General features: G+C 39.4%; 1 protein-coding gene across 3 annotated transcripts in view; it reads left to right on the plus strand.

The window, feature by feature from the left end:
- The window catches only part of USP13 (ubiquitin specific peptidase 13), a 126,572-nt gene that overhangs the window by 78,640 nt on the left and 33,013 nt on the right, over positions 1 to 14,919 (plus strand). For all 3 annotated transcript variants that reach the window (XM_077879734.1, XM_077879735.1, XM_077879736.1), the window contains 4 exons: positions 3,739 to 3,827; positions 6,341 to 6,463; positions 7,855 to 7,881; positions 11,111 to 11,254. In XM_077879734.1, the coding sequence (XP_077735860.1) occupies positions 3,739 to 3,827; positions 6,341 to 6,463; positions 7,855 to 7,881; positions 11,111 to 11,254 (383 nt within the window). The remainder of the gene's footprint in view (positions 1 to 3,738; positions 3,828 to 6,340; positions 6,464 to 7,854; positions 7,882 to 11,110; positions 11,255 to 14,919) is intronic.

Consider the following 14,919-nt stretch of genomic DNA (forward strand, 5'->3'; position numbering starts at 1 on the left):
CAGGGTGGGAATGAAGAGTAAGGAGAGCTAAACTATGCAAAGTGCTTTGTATAGTGACTCGAGCAAAGTGTATGCTGAAATTGTCACAACCATTGTTTTTATCTTTCCTTTCCTTTTTTTGGCCTTGGGTTGTACAGTTTGACGTGTGGTTGATTATCATATTTTCAACATATTTAAGGGAAAGGATAGAACTATATTTTTTTAGTTGCCAGATTTTCAATACAGTGGGCAATCTTAATTTCACGAAGAGGGACAGCTTACATTTTTTCCTTATTAAGGCTTTTGTAGTGTTTTTGCGTCAATTGTAATTAGTGAATAATTGATATGGTTTAAATAATGATGATAGGCTGTCAATAGACAACACAATAGTGTTGTTAGGCACTCTTCTAAGCACTTTGTATCCTGACTCATTTAGTTACCATAGCAGTTTTTGGAGGTAAATTTGCTGTGTGTCTCCCTGGTTTTTGAATGACTTACATTCTAATTGTCTTTATTAAATACATAACTTTACAAGAAAAAATTTTTTTTAAAGATTTTATATATTCTGGGGAGCCCTGGTGGCTCAGCGGTTTAGCGCCGCCTTCAGCCTGGGGTGTGATCCTGGAGACCCGGGAGACACCTGTGTCTCTGCCTGTCTCTCCTTCCCTGTCTTTCATGAATAAATAAATAAATAAATCTTAAAAAAAAAGATTTTATATATTCATGAGAGACACAGAAAGAGTGGCAGAGACACAGGCAGAGGGAGAAGCAGGCTCTCCACGGGGAGCCCGAAGTGGGACTCGATCCCAGGACTCTGGGATCATGACCTGAGCCAAAGGCAAACGCTCAGCTGCTGAGCCACCCAGGCATTCCTCCAAGAAAAATTTTAATTTCTAGGAATGAAAGAGTAAGTGCTGTATAATTTACAACTTTGTGGGATTTCACTAAACTTGATGTCCCAAACTTGCAATTAATGAATGCAAATTATTAATTCTGACATTATTTTGAACAAATATATATTGAGCAGTTACTACCTGTGTGATTCAATTTGAGACCCAAAGCAGCTACAAATATGAATAAAGCATGTTTACCAGCTAGGGCAAATATAATGTGGGTGTCATCTAATCCGATTTCTGGTACTCTTATGTTGGTAGTTACCCATAACAAAGGGATGTGTTGATTATCCACTCTTCCCCGACCCTACCCTAGCCTCCAGTTCCCTGCATTGCCTCTTATCAATGGTATCACCAACTGATTTACTCACATAGATACTGACCACAAACCAACTGTGAGTGAGAGTCTTGGGGCTTCTGAACCACATTTTGGAAATCACTGATTTACTGATGACTTTTGGCTGATCTGTTATATATTTTCCAGCTTTTAAGTTGATGTGTTAAGAGGAAGAGGTCAGAGAGATGACATTTTTAAATTAGTTGAATATACTAGGCGTTTGTTGGGTTTTGGTGAAATTGGGACTTGGCTATATTTAAGTAGGAATGATGTTTACTATTGATTCTCAGAAGGAAAACCTAATTAGAGATAATATAATTTCTGGAGAATGAACCAGGATAATAATAAATAAATTCTTTAGGATGGTTAAACTTCTATTTTTGAAAGAACTCACATTATTGCCTATATGGTTCTATCATCCTTGTGATGGATAATTGAGATAGAGAGAGATTAAGTGACTTGCCTGGGGCAAAAAACATGTCGGCAACAGTCCAAGTCAGCGTGTAGCACCTGGTGATTCTAGCTCTTTTTTTTTTTTTTTTGATTCTAGCTCTTTTATGACAAAATAATCATGCTAATTCCCTCCATATACATGGTATATATTCTAGTGTGCCAAATGGTTTCACATCATTTCATGACCTGGCAGGTAGATATTTTTAATAAATCTGTTTTGTAGATGTGAAAATAGAGCCTCAGGGAGGCTCAGTGATTCGTCCACATTTGGAGTGAATTAAGGAGCACATCTTAGACCCATATCCACATCTTTTGACCCCTTTTTGGGATAGTGCTCTGTCCCTGTACTATGGTTTCTCTTCTACACGAGGGGGCAGCAGTGCACTTGTATTTGCTTTGCTTTCTGAATTCTGGGCTGATACATTTTAAGTAGAAGGCAATGACTTAGATTTGAAAAATCAAGGTTGTGGGGACGGGATTCTAGAACCTTTTATTTTAAAAGATACATACAGTATCTGTCTACAGCTTATTTTCTTTCTTACATGTACCTGCACTATCCACATTGACATTCACATACAAATGCTTGTCATAAACAAGATGATAAATGTGGACAGGATCAGCTGGAACTGGGGCATGAATTTGGTGTACTAGGTACCAAATCCAGGCAATTCCTGAAAGTTTGAAGGGAAACTCAAGATATTGACCGTATGTATTAATTTAAAAATTTAAGGTTCAGATTTATATAAATTTGAATCTTAAATGATATATATAATAATCTATATAGCCATGGATTTTATTTATTATTATTTTAAAATATTTTACATTAATTATTTTAAATTATTTTAAAAATATTTTATTTAAATTCGATTTGCCAACATATAACACCCAGTGCTCATCCCATCACGTTCCCTCCTCAAGTGCCCGTCACTCAGTCACCCCATCCCTCCGCCCACCTCCTCTTCCACAATCCTTTGTTTCCCAGAGTTAGGTGTCTCTCATGGTTTGTCTCCGTCTCTAACTTTTCCCACTCAGTTCCTGTCCTTTCCCTTATAATCCCTTTTACTATTTCTTATATTCCCCATATGAGTGAAACCATGTGATTATTGCCCTTCTCCGATTGACTCATTTCAGTCAGGATAATACCCTCCAGTTCCATCCACGTTGAAGTAAATGGTAGATCCGTGGATTTTGATATAGTAATATTTTAATGAGGCTTTGGCATTTCCGAAAGTCAACCTCTATCAAAGTTCTAACAGACTCCCCTCATGCCAACTTTGTACTATAAGATAGTGATTCTCAGTGGGAGGGGAGCTTAGGGGTATATCAGGATTACTTGGGGAGCTTTCAAAACCACATGTATAAACCACAGAGCACACACATGCTTGCACACTCCTGCAAATATAATATGTATATATATACACATAGACACACACACAGGTGATCCTTGAACAACACAGGTTTGAACTGTGTGAGTCCATTGGGCTTTTTACAGTACAGTGCTGTATTTCTGCTAGCTTATTTTATTGTAAGAACATAGTATATAATACATATGAGCTAAAATATGTTAATTGACTATATTATTGGAAGGATTTATGATAAGAGGTGGACTATGAGTAGTTAAGTTCTTGGGGAGTTGAAAGTTACATGTGGATTTTCGACTGCCTGGGGTGGGGGGAGGGTCAGTATCCCTAACCTCTGCTTTGTCCAAGGGTCAACTGTTTTAAATTCTTGCAAGGGTTTTAGAAAAAACAAGTGACTGTGGTTGAAAAGTACTTTTCAGAAATACAAAATGCTAGAGCAGACTGAAAGTGTGATTTTGCAGCATGTTCCAAATTCTCATTCTCAAGAGACACTAGGCTCCTCTGTTAAACATTTTCTCCTTGTGGAAAGGCCAGGACGAATGACTGGGAGCAGGTGCGCATGTGTCGGCTTGTGTCTGTTTGTGTGTTCCTTTATCTTTAGTGCAGTCTCTGGAACTGCCAGGTATGCCTCAGACAAAGCTTCTGATGCTTCATGAGCTACATTCGAGACTCGTATTGCCTTGTTTCATTGATTTAATCCCCTTGTGTTTCCCAGAACGTCCCGCTTTGCCTCATTCCCTGAATACTTGGTAGTGCAGATAAAGAAGTTCACTTTTGGTCTTGACTGGGTTCCCAAGAAATTTGGTATGTATCTTTTGCATGCTTTTGCTTAAAACATCAAATTGGCCATTGGGGAAAAAAATGGCATGTGAAAGGGCCCAGGTGGTTGGCTGTCAAAAATAGTTCCATTTTCTTCTTTTCCCATCATCCCCACCTTTCTCTTTTGAGTCAGAGTACATGATAAGCACTGGCAATAAAAATCACCACATGCTGCCTGCCCCTCTACTAATGCATTCTGGAATGACTAGATTCTAATAGTGAAAATGAGATCCCCACGTTATCAAACCAACAGTGCTTTCCAAACTGTAACATGCATACAAATTCCCTGGAATCTTGGCAGAATGAAGGTGCTAATTCAGCAGGTCTGGGATGGGGCCTGGGATTCTTTATTTCTCACAAGCTCTCTGGTGATACTGATGCTGCTGGTGCTGCTGGCCAAAGCCCACACTTGGGGGTGCAGGTAATTGCAGATACACGCTCTTTTTATTATCTCTCCTTGGCCTCCGAAGCAGGCAGGTGTGGCTAATGACAGTCACTTAAATCATACAAATTTTATTAATAAAATACAGTCAGTGGCATTACATTGTCAAAAAAGAGATTTGATTTTGGCTTAATTGGGCTTTTTTTTTTCTTGCTAATTTTAAAGGCCCTTGACCATTTTTAGAGATTAGAGTTCTCCATCATCAGGATCCAACAAGGTGTCATTAGGCTGTCCTCCATGCCACAGAAGGATGTACAGTTTTACCCTTTGTTGTTTCTTGAGCAAGTTCCTCAGACTGTTTGCCAGTCTTTTAAAGATTTTATGTGTCTGAGCACTTAAAAAACAACAACCCGGGCCTCACACTAGTTAATTGGGCACTCATCAGCTCATCTGGAGAGGGTAGGTAAAAAGAATGTGAAATCGGCAGGACTGGTTTCCCAGGAAATTCCAGCCCTCGGTGGACCGGGCACTTGTTTGCCCCGTGATGTGATGCAGGGCCATGACCGATTGTGAGGCAGATGTGTGATTTTCCTGGTGGAATGATTTTTGGGCAAGATGCTCATCACTCAACCTTTCCTCTGTGGACCTGAGAAGTACCTGAGAGAGAAAACTGCTTTCTTTTAAAGGCTTTCAACTGCTTTGGAAACAGCTTTCTTATATTTCTGTCCTTGGAATTTCCATAAAGGATAAAAAAATTCAGATTCCATAGACTTGCTGAATTTAAAGGAGACTCAAAGCTGGCTTTAATGAACCTGAATTTTTCTGTTGAGTAACAGTTGTGTTGATTTTGTTGGTTAGACATTATGTTTGTTTTTTGCTATCCTTTGAGATTGAATTTTTTTTTAACTGAGCTTTTTCTTTGGGTTGTTGTTTTAAGATAGGATTTATGTACCTAACATCATAACTGGTTTTGGGGATAGTGTTTTCAAGTTCTATTTGCTAGCCTGAGAGACCTATCTCACACTAACATTTGGACCCATTTTTCATTATTATCATATCTGAATATAACACTAAACCTGAACAGCCTCTAGACTGATAAATTTTGTATTTGAATAAGTCAGTATAATAATAGCTGACCTGAGAAGTTAAAAAAAGTTTTCCCAAGACTAACACACTTGAGATTCAATTTATTTCTTTAAAACTTCATTCTTTATTACCTTGGTTAGAATGATCATAGTGCTCATCATGATCTGAAAAAAGGTGTAATCTAGGGGCTGAAAACTCAGCTGCCTGATACGGATAGGGAGATAATGTAAATGAAAGGAGTACATTGGATATAAGAAATGTGTAGCCTTGCTATCATGATCTATATTGGGTATTTCCACTTTGGATAAAGACATGGCTTAGAAAAACATTTCTTTAGTAGAAGAATCAGAATTGGAAATATGATGTTCAGGGTCATGGGGGTAATTGGAGCATTGGGGTCTGTGCCCTACAATCTTGGAGGGCATGTATTGTCTAGAGTGGAAGCTGAAGATCAGCCCCAGGGCAGTTGTTACCATATGAGAATATTTGTATTTAAAAACAAGCTGGGAATATGGATTAAAAAAATTATTTATTTATTCATGAGAGACACACAGAGTCAGAGACATAGGCAGAGGGAGAAGCAGGCTCCCGGTGGGGAGCCTGATGCAACACTTGATCCCAGGACCCTGGGATCACAACCTGAACCAAAGGTAGATACTCAACCACTGAGCCACCCAGGTGTCTGGAATATGGATTTTTAAATCTTCTGATTTAAAAAATGGAATTTGTTGCCAACATTTTAAAAACATCAGAAAATGTCTGGGCTACAATTGGTCTTTGGGCTCCCAACTTGCAACCTTTGGCTTACCTCTGGCTTATTCAGCTTGAAAGGCTCTGTATTTTCCCCCTGCTTCTCCATTAAATCTAACGTTTCAGTGAGACTGCTGGTCTAGGGGCCTATTCCAGGGAACTGAAAATGATCCCTTAACTCTGCTTAGAGACATGCACATAAGAATTAGAGGTGCTGATCTTAGGGGGTTATTGTGGATTTTTGGAGAGTCCGGTGAATGTAATCTCTCTCACTTTGTAGATGTTTCTATTGATATGCCAGACCTACTTGATATCAATCATCTCCGAGCCAGGGGGTTACAGCCAGGAGAGGAGGAACTTCCGGACATCAGCCCCCCTATAGTCATTCCTGATGACTCGAAAGGTACCATCTTCTGCCCGATGATGTTCTCTTACCCTTCTGCCTGCCCCACCCCACAATGGAAGAGTCTCTTCTCTTCCACCACCCTGTCGTCCCTTGGCCATCTTCCTGTGTTGTAACCCACCATAGACACACAGTAGTGAGTCCTGGCTGCAGCTGTAATCTCACAGTAGACTTGGGACCAGGCACAGACCCATCATGAGTAGTTGAAACAGACTTGCAAAAATCACTGCCAATAGAGGGCAGCAAATCTCCAAAAAGTTTTAGATTATGTTGCCTCTGGCTTCCCCTCCCTGTCCCTCCTTCACCTTCTGCAGATAAATGGGCCTGTAGGGAAGAGGAGTGTGTTTTCATTAGGCTCTTAATCTTGAGGAGCTGTACCATCTTGGGAGTACCTCTGGACAACCAAAAGGGGAAATTCAATAGTGTGTGTTGGTTTTAAAAATCTTGACCACATTTCACCTCCCCAGCTTTGTCACTGCTTCATAGCAAGGGAGCAGTTTGCCCTGTGAAGGCTAAATTTTTTGTTCAGAACATTTAACTTTTTAAGGGAAAAGGATGTGCAGAAAATAATTGCTTCACTTTTGTGGATCCAAGGCCAGTGTCAAAAAATCTTGGTTTCATTTTTAGCTCAGTTATTAATGAAATCAGTTTTATTCTGGCTTTGTTTGCTCACTGAGTCACTTATTGTTCACCTTTTTAATCAGTTCATCAGATGAATTGATAGTGAGAGAGCACTCTGGGCCCCTCTTCCAAAGGTTTTTTTTTTTTTTTTTTTAATCAGTTGAGCATTGAATATTATTGATTACCATGTTCAGGTTCAAAAGAAGGCTAAGGTGAATCCAGGAATAGCAAGATAGGATTCAGTATAGGCATCTATGTTCCATTATTCTCTGATGCTAAGTAAAATGTTAAATTATAGAGTATGGAGAGTAAAGAAGGGACCTATCAGTGGGACACTCTGGGTTATGCGGTATGGGTGGTCCATTAAAGGTGTCAGAGAGCAGAGATCAGTATGAGCATCAGAGAAGAACAGGATAGTTTATTAGCACTGCTCCTGCTTTCTCTGATGTTCTTAACAGAATCTTTGGTTTGTAATTATACAGAGTTCTTAGAAATACAGGGAGATAAATTTATTTCGTGAAGATGATAACCAGAGCATAATGTTTTATCTGGTTGAAATGCCTGAAACTTGTTTATTTTCACTCCCTGCTGTAATGATTTCATGTTGTATAGGCTGGGCAGTGTGTGTGGTGGGATGCAGAGGGGTTGACAACAGTGTGGGATTCCTAAGGGCGAGGGATTAGGGATTGCCCTGCATGGACTCTTTTTCTTTCTCTAAAACTCTTTGCCATGCTTTGGTCTTATTTTCTGCCCTCTCCATTAATTTCCAGATCGTCTGATGAACCAACTGATAGACCGTATGTATATTTTGAAGTTTTTCTCAGTATCCTATAATTGTCACTGGTCTGACATTTATTTGTCTGTGGGATCAGTAAAGGGGTGTTGTTCTCTGCATGTGTATGTGTGCAGCTTTTCTTGGGTGGGATGATTCTTTGTCTGCAAGTTGAGTTAGCAGCAAATGGAAGCCAGTGAAATGATCATTAAGTGGCTCTGGAGCTCAGGAGAGTGATCATCAGCATGAAAGCCAACCAGCCCTAGATTGGAAACTTGGTCCTGCCATTTGTGACTGCAAGCTAGAAAAATTTACTTCTCAGAGTCTTAGTCTCCTCATGTATGAGGGTGGACTAATGATGCCATTTCTTTCCACTCTGGTCATGAGTAGAGCTCTTTATGCAGTGATGGCACAGTGGCCAGGCATTTTTTCCATTCTTATTGCTGGATATGTAGTGAAGACTCATGACTGACAGGACATGGTAGCATTAATTAATACTCTCAAGGTTAGTAATTTCATTGGATTGTGTGTTAATTTTATAGACTTTTAGTTCTTTAATCCTGTAGGAGTTGATACTCTTGGTTTTCTGAAAAGAACACTATTTATAGTGAATATTTAGATATTAATTGGGAGGAAGGGGGAGTATTTAACATTAAATACTCTGAATCTTTTTTTCTACAAAACCCTTCCAGAGACAAACTATTGTTAATTTAGAAGTGCATGTGTTTTACATTGCAAATGATTGATCATGTGGCTTTAGACCTCCACATTTCCTTTCCTTGGTTGATTATGATTTGTTCATTGCTAGAAGAAGCCCCCAGGGTCAGGAAAGGTCTTGGAAAAACCATTGCCTTGTGAATAATCTAATTATAATAATAACAATGGTTGTTAATACTTTGGAATGGTTACCAGAAGTCATATTGCATTTATTATGTCATAAATTCTGTCAATAGTATATAACTTTACTATTCATACAAAATCAGATTCTCATTTGGTTATCACAGTAAGAAGGGCAGGGCAGGTAACCTTTTACAGAGTATAAAGCTGAGACTCAGGAAACTTCAGAGACCCAAGAGCTGGGAGCAGAACCAGGACTAGGAGTCAACTGTGCTTTTCATGCTGCTTGACATTTTCTGGAATGTGAGAGGTTTACTAGCTGCCCCGATCCTGTAGAGAGCTGGCCTGCAAGGCTTTTGCCCCAGGAGAGGTGATGGGTGGTTGGAACTGACTGTGCCAGAGGAGTCCGTCTCTGACTGGGAGCATTCAACCAGTTTCCAGTGTTCATGGTTTGGCCATTGATTTCCTCCTAGATCTAAGCTACTGTCTTATCAGCAACTATCTGTACTCAACAAGAGAAAATAAAATTATCTGAGATTGTTTAACATTTGCATCCTATCTTTCTCAGATTTTAAAAAAAAGATTTTATTTATTTATTCATGAGAGACACATGGAGAGAGGTAGAGACATAGGTAGAGGGAGAAGCAGGCTTCCTGTGGGGAGCCTGATGTGGGACTAAATCCCAGGACCCCGGGATCATGACCTGAACCAAAGGTAGATGCTCAACCACTGAGCCACCTAGGCGTCCCACTTTCTCAGATTTTTAAAGAATAATGATTTTCTTTATTAGAAGAGTAAAAAGATATTTACAAACTATGGGTTAACATTAAGGTTCATTTAGGGTTTCATCAGTCATCTATAACCATTGTTAACACTTGGCATGTATCCTTCTCAATAGAAAGCTCACTTTATTTTTCACAAAAATGGAATTTACATTTTCAATCACTGCTGTACTAAATCATTGCTTTCTTAAAACTTAATCTCGAAAGGATGTTCTGTGTATCTTCCTTGTAAGAGAGAACTTTTATGAACCTATTTATTTTTTAGAGAGAGCACGCAGACAGGAGGGGAGAGAGGGAGGGGCAAAGGGAGAGAGAGAGAGAGAATCTTAAGCAGGCTCCATGCCCAGTGCAGAGCCCAGTGTGGGACTCAGTCTCACAACCCTGAGATCATGACCTGAGCTGAAATTCAAGAGTCAGTTGCTTAACTGAGTTATCTAGGTACCCTGATAAATACATTTTTAATATAATTTTTATAGAATAGATCTCTAATCCTCAGTTCTCCTGCTACTCCTCAGTTCTACTAACTGCCATCTTTGGCAGAAGTTTTAGTAGATTAGAGACCTCAGGACATGGAAAACAGAAGGGGTATATTTTGTGCTCCTGTTCCCCTCCAGTTGTTGGGTAATTTGAGAGCATTATGTAGGCACACATGTATGTGTGTGTGTGTGTGTGTGTGTGTGTGTAAGCACACACGTATGTACATGTATATATATACACATGCCTATAGGTTTTTATGTTTATGTATACACATATATATGTATGTGCTTATATGTATACACATATACGTACACAATATACACTCACACATACACACACATCTCTACCAGTATCTATATATCGTTATGAAAAGATGAAAACAAAAGCCTACATTAGGTTTATAAAGCTACCTTTCTAATATCTTAAGTGTATACCATTACAGAATGTTCTGTCCTATACTTAACATTTGGGTTCTCCATTTCCTAGAGCTGATTACTTCCTTCGATTGCTGATATACTGAAAGGCCTGGTATAACTTCCTGTAAGATTTAAGGACTCGGCTTTTAGGCCTGTATAGATAATGCTTTTCTCTTCAGATTTCAGTGATAGGAGAGGCTGCTTTAGGATAAGTCTTGAGAATGATATGTGAGGCTGAAATGGTTCTGGGAATACACTAATCTCCCCATATGATCTTTTTTTTTTTTTTTTTTGAAAGATTTTATTTATTTACTCATGAGAGAGAGAGGCAGAGACACAGGCAGAGGGAGAAGCAGGCTTCATGCAGGGAGCCCGACGTGGGACTTGATCCTGGGTCTCCAGGATCACGCCCTGGGCTGAAGGCGGCGCTATGCTAAACCCCTGAGCCACCCAGGCTGCCCTCTCCATACAATCTTAAGGAATTGTTTTTCAATGCTTGGATTGTCCAGATAATTACCATGGTTCCTGTTTAGGTCAAAGATATTTAGATTCAAATAGCTTAATATTTGGAAGAATTAAAAGAAAACGAAGTTTAACCACCATTTACACACCAAACAAAATAGCACTTTCTTTGGATAGCATGTGAATAGTGGGTAAGGAGAAGCTAAGACAAAGAGAAAGAGAGTTTATGTTTTAAGGGACTTTTTGTTTTGACACCAGAATATTCTGTTGTGCTCTGTAGCCTCAGATATTGATGAGTCCTCAGTGATGCAGCTGGCTGAGATGGGTTTCCCTCTAGAAGCATGTCGGAAGGCTGTGTACTTTACTGGAAACATGGGAGCTGAAGTGGCCTTCAACTGGATCATTGTTCACATGGAAGAGCCAGGTGAGTGGTCATTAGAGGGAATAGCTTTGGAGTCTGATGGGATCTTCAGTGATGCTAAGCCTTGGTCCTTCCATGTCCTCTGAATGGGTCTCAGAAAATGACCTTTTAGCTTATAATTTAGCTTCTTAGCTCACTTTTTGCCTATGGAGCAAAGTCACAATGTTCATCTTTAGTCTCTTTTTTTTTTTTTAAATAATCACTTTCTTGAGATATAATTTGCTCTTTTAAAGTATATAATTCAGTGCCACAAAGATCACTGGAAAGATGTGGGATATATAGGCATATGTCAGAGATATTGCTGGTTCAGTTTCAGACCACCACAGTTAAGTGAGTATCAGGATAAACTGAGTCAAATGAATTTTTTGGTTTCTGGTGCATATAAAAGTGATGTTTACACTATACTGTAGTTCATTAAGTGTACAAATAGCATTATGCCTAAAGATATGGATACCTTAATTGAAAAATACTTTATTTTTGCTGCATCAGTTGGCTCTTCCTTTCACAAATGGTTGCTCTGTAGCATGTGATGCTATTTGATGACATTTCTCTCACAGTAGAACTTCTTTCAAAATTGGAGTCCATCCTCTCAAACCCTGCTGCTATTTTATCAACTAAATTTATGTAGTATTTTAAATCTTTTATTGTCATTTCCATAAGCTTCATAGCTTCTTCACCAGGAGTAGATTCTGTTTCAAGGAACCACTTTCTTTGCTCATCCATCAGAAGCAACTGCTCATCTGATAAAGTTTTATCGTGAGATGGCAGCAATTCAGTCCCACCTTCATGCTCCACTTTCTAGTTCTCTTGCTATTTCCACCACATCTGCAGTGACTTCCTCCACTGGTGTTTTGAACCCCTCCAAGTCACCCATGAGGGTTGGAATCCACTTCTTCCAAACTGCTGTTAATGTTGATATCTTGAGCTCTTCCTATACATCACAAATGTTCTTAATGGCATCTAGAATGGCAAGTTCTTTCTGGAATTCTTAATGGCATCTAGAATGGTGGGTTCTTTCTGGAAGGTTTTGAGTTTACTTTGCCAGTTTTTTTTTTTTTTTTTTTTTTTTTGAGGTCTGATTGTGTTTAATCAGACAATATGCAAAGTATTTACAACCAATTCTGGATCCCCCCCGCCCTCCGCTCCCAAGCCTGGGCCGTGAAATCCGGGACCCCCAGGCCCCTGCCCAGAGCTTAGGGTCCCCTAGGCCTCTGCATAGTCATCTGAAATCTACAAAACATTGTTTATTTAAAAAAACAAAACAAAACAAAACAAAATAGTATTAGGACACCTTATACAAAGGGCCCCGGGCAGCTGGAAGGGGGACTTGAGAGCACGCCGAGGTAAGCAAGCCCAGATCCGACTGGGACGGACAGCAGACTTGTGTAATAAACATGTATGAAAGGAAAAGTTGAAATTTCATAGGCAGGCACCGCTTGGCCTCCTTTCCCACTGGCAGGGCCTGGCTGGCTTGAGCACCCCTGACAGCAGGAATGTTATTGCTATGATGGGGGGCTGTGGGTGAAATGTACAACATGTCTTGGGGACAGCAGGGAAGCATTTTTACATGTTAAATAGACTCTTCACACATGGAAGAACACACATGTGCATACACACACAGACCCATTGGAGGAATCACTATATGTGGCACTATTGCCTTACAGATGCATTTCTTAAATAGTAAGACATGAAAGTTGAAATGGCTCCTTGACCAATGATGGGCTGCACAATGGATGTTGTGGTAGCAGGCATGAAAATAACATCTATCTCGTTCATCTCCGTCAGAGCTCTTGGGTCACCAGGTGCACTGTCAATGAGCAGTAATATTTTGAAAGAAATTTTTTTTCTGAGTGGTAGGTCTCAACAGTGGCTTCAGACATTCAGTAAACTGTGTTATAAACAGATGTGCTGTCATCTAGGCTTGTTGTGCCATTTATAGAGCAGAGGCAGAATAGATTTAGCATAATTCTTAAGGGTCCTAGGATTTTTGGAATGGTCAGTAAGCATTGGCTTCAACTTAAAGTCACCAGATGCATTGGCCCCTAATAAGAGAGTCAGTCAGCCTGTCTTTTTATCCTTTGAGGCCAGGCACTGACTTCTCCTCTCTAGCTGTGAAAGCGCTAGACGACATCTTCCAAAAGAAGGCTATTTTGTCTATACTGACCGCTTGTTGTTTAGCATAGCCACTGTCTTTAATTATATTAGCTAGGTTTTATGGATAACTTGCTGCTCCACCTCGTACATTTATGTTATGTAGATGGCTTCTTTCCTTCAACCTCATGAAACAACCTCTGCTAGCTTCACACTTTTCTGCTGTAGCCTCCGTACCTGTCCCAGCCCTCATAGATTGAAGAGAGTGAGGGCTTTGCTCTAGACTAAGTTTTGGTTCAAGGGAATGTTGTGGCTCATTTGGTCTTCTGTCTTTCTCCAAATCAGCAGTAAAGCTGCTGTGCTTTCTTATCATTGGTGTGTTCATTGGAGGAACACTTTTAATTTCCTTCAAGAATTTTTCCTTTGCCTTTACAACTTGGCTGTTTGGTGTAAGTGGCCTAGCTTTTGGCTTTTTTTTTTTTTTTTTTTAGCTTTTGGCTTATCTCAGTTTTTAATATGCCTTCCTCTCTAAGAGTAATTATTTCTAACATTTGAATTAAAGTGAGATATGTGGGGCTCTTCCTTTCACTTGAACTCTTTGAGGCCATTTTAGGGTTATTAAGCGGCCTAATTTCAATATTATGTCTCAGGGACTAGTGAGACCCAAGGAGAGGGAGAGAGTAGGGAAATGGCTGGTTCGTGGAGCAGTGAGAACCCACACGACATGTGTGTGTTAGGTTTGCTGTCTTATATGGGTGAGTTTGTGGTGTCTCAAAACAATTACAATAGTAACATCAAAGATCACTGATCACAGATTACATAATAATAATGAAAAAGTTTGAAATATTGTGAGACTCACCAAAATGTGACACATAGGCAGTTAGCAAATGTTCTTGGAAAAATGGCACCAATAGACTTGCATGACACAGAGTTGCCACTAACCTTCTATTTGTAAAAAGTGTGGTGTCTGCAAAGTGTAATCAGACAAAGTACAATAAATCGAGGGACACCTATACTTCTAGCTAAGAAATAAGGACTTGAAATACAAAAAATGTGGGTGGTTTAGTTAGCTTTTGCGTCCATATTCTTTATTTGGGTATAATTCACATACCATATAATTCATCCATGTGAAGTGTATACTTCAGTGCTTTTTAGTAAATTCAGAGAATTGCACAACTGTCACCACTAAAATAATATTTTGCTGTATGGACACATAAGCTATTTATCTTTTCATCTGTTGGTGGACATTTGGGTTGTTTCTGTTTTTTGGCAATTGTAAATAATGCGGTTCTAAACATTTTGAGTACAAATTTTTGTGTGAACGTGTTTTAATTTCTCTTGAGTGGAGGAGTTGCTGTGTCATATGGTAACTCCATATTTACCTTTTTGAGGAACTGCCAAATTGTTTTCCACAGTGACAATGTCGTTTTACATTCTGCCACAGTGTGTGAGGGTTCCAGTTTCTCCACATCCTCACCAAGCCTTGTTATTACTGTTTTTAATTATAGCCATTGCAGTGGATGTGAAAGTGGTAGCTCATTGTGTTTTTTTTTTTTTAAGATTTTATTTATTCATGA

The sequence above is a fragment of the Canis aureus genome, chromosome 31 (genome assembly GCF_053574225.1).
Source record: "Canis aureus isolate CA01 chromosome 31, VMU_Caureus_v.1.0, whole genome shotgun sequence".
NCBI classification, from domain to species: Eukaryota; Metazoa; Chordata; class Mammalia; order Carnivora; family Canidae; genus Canis; species Canis aureus.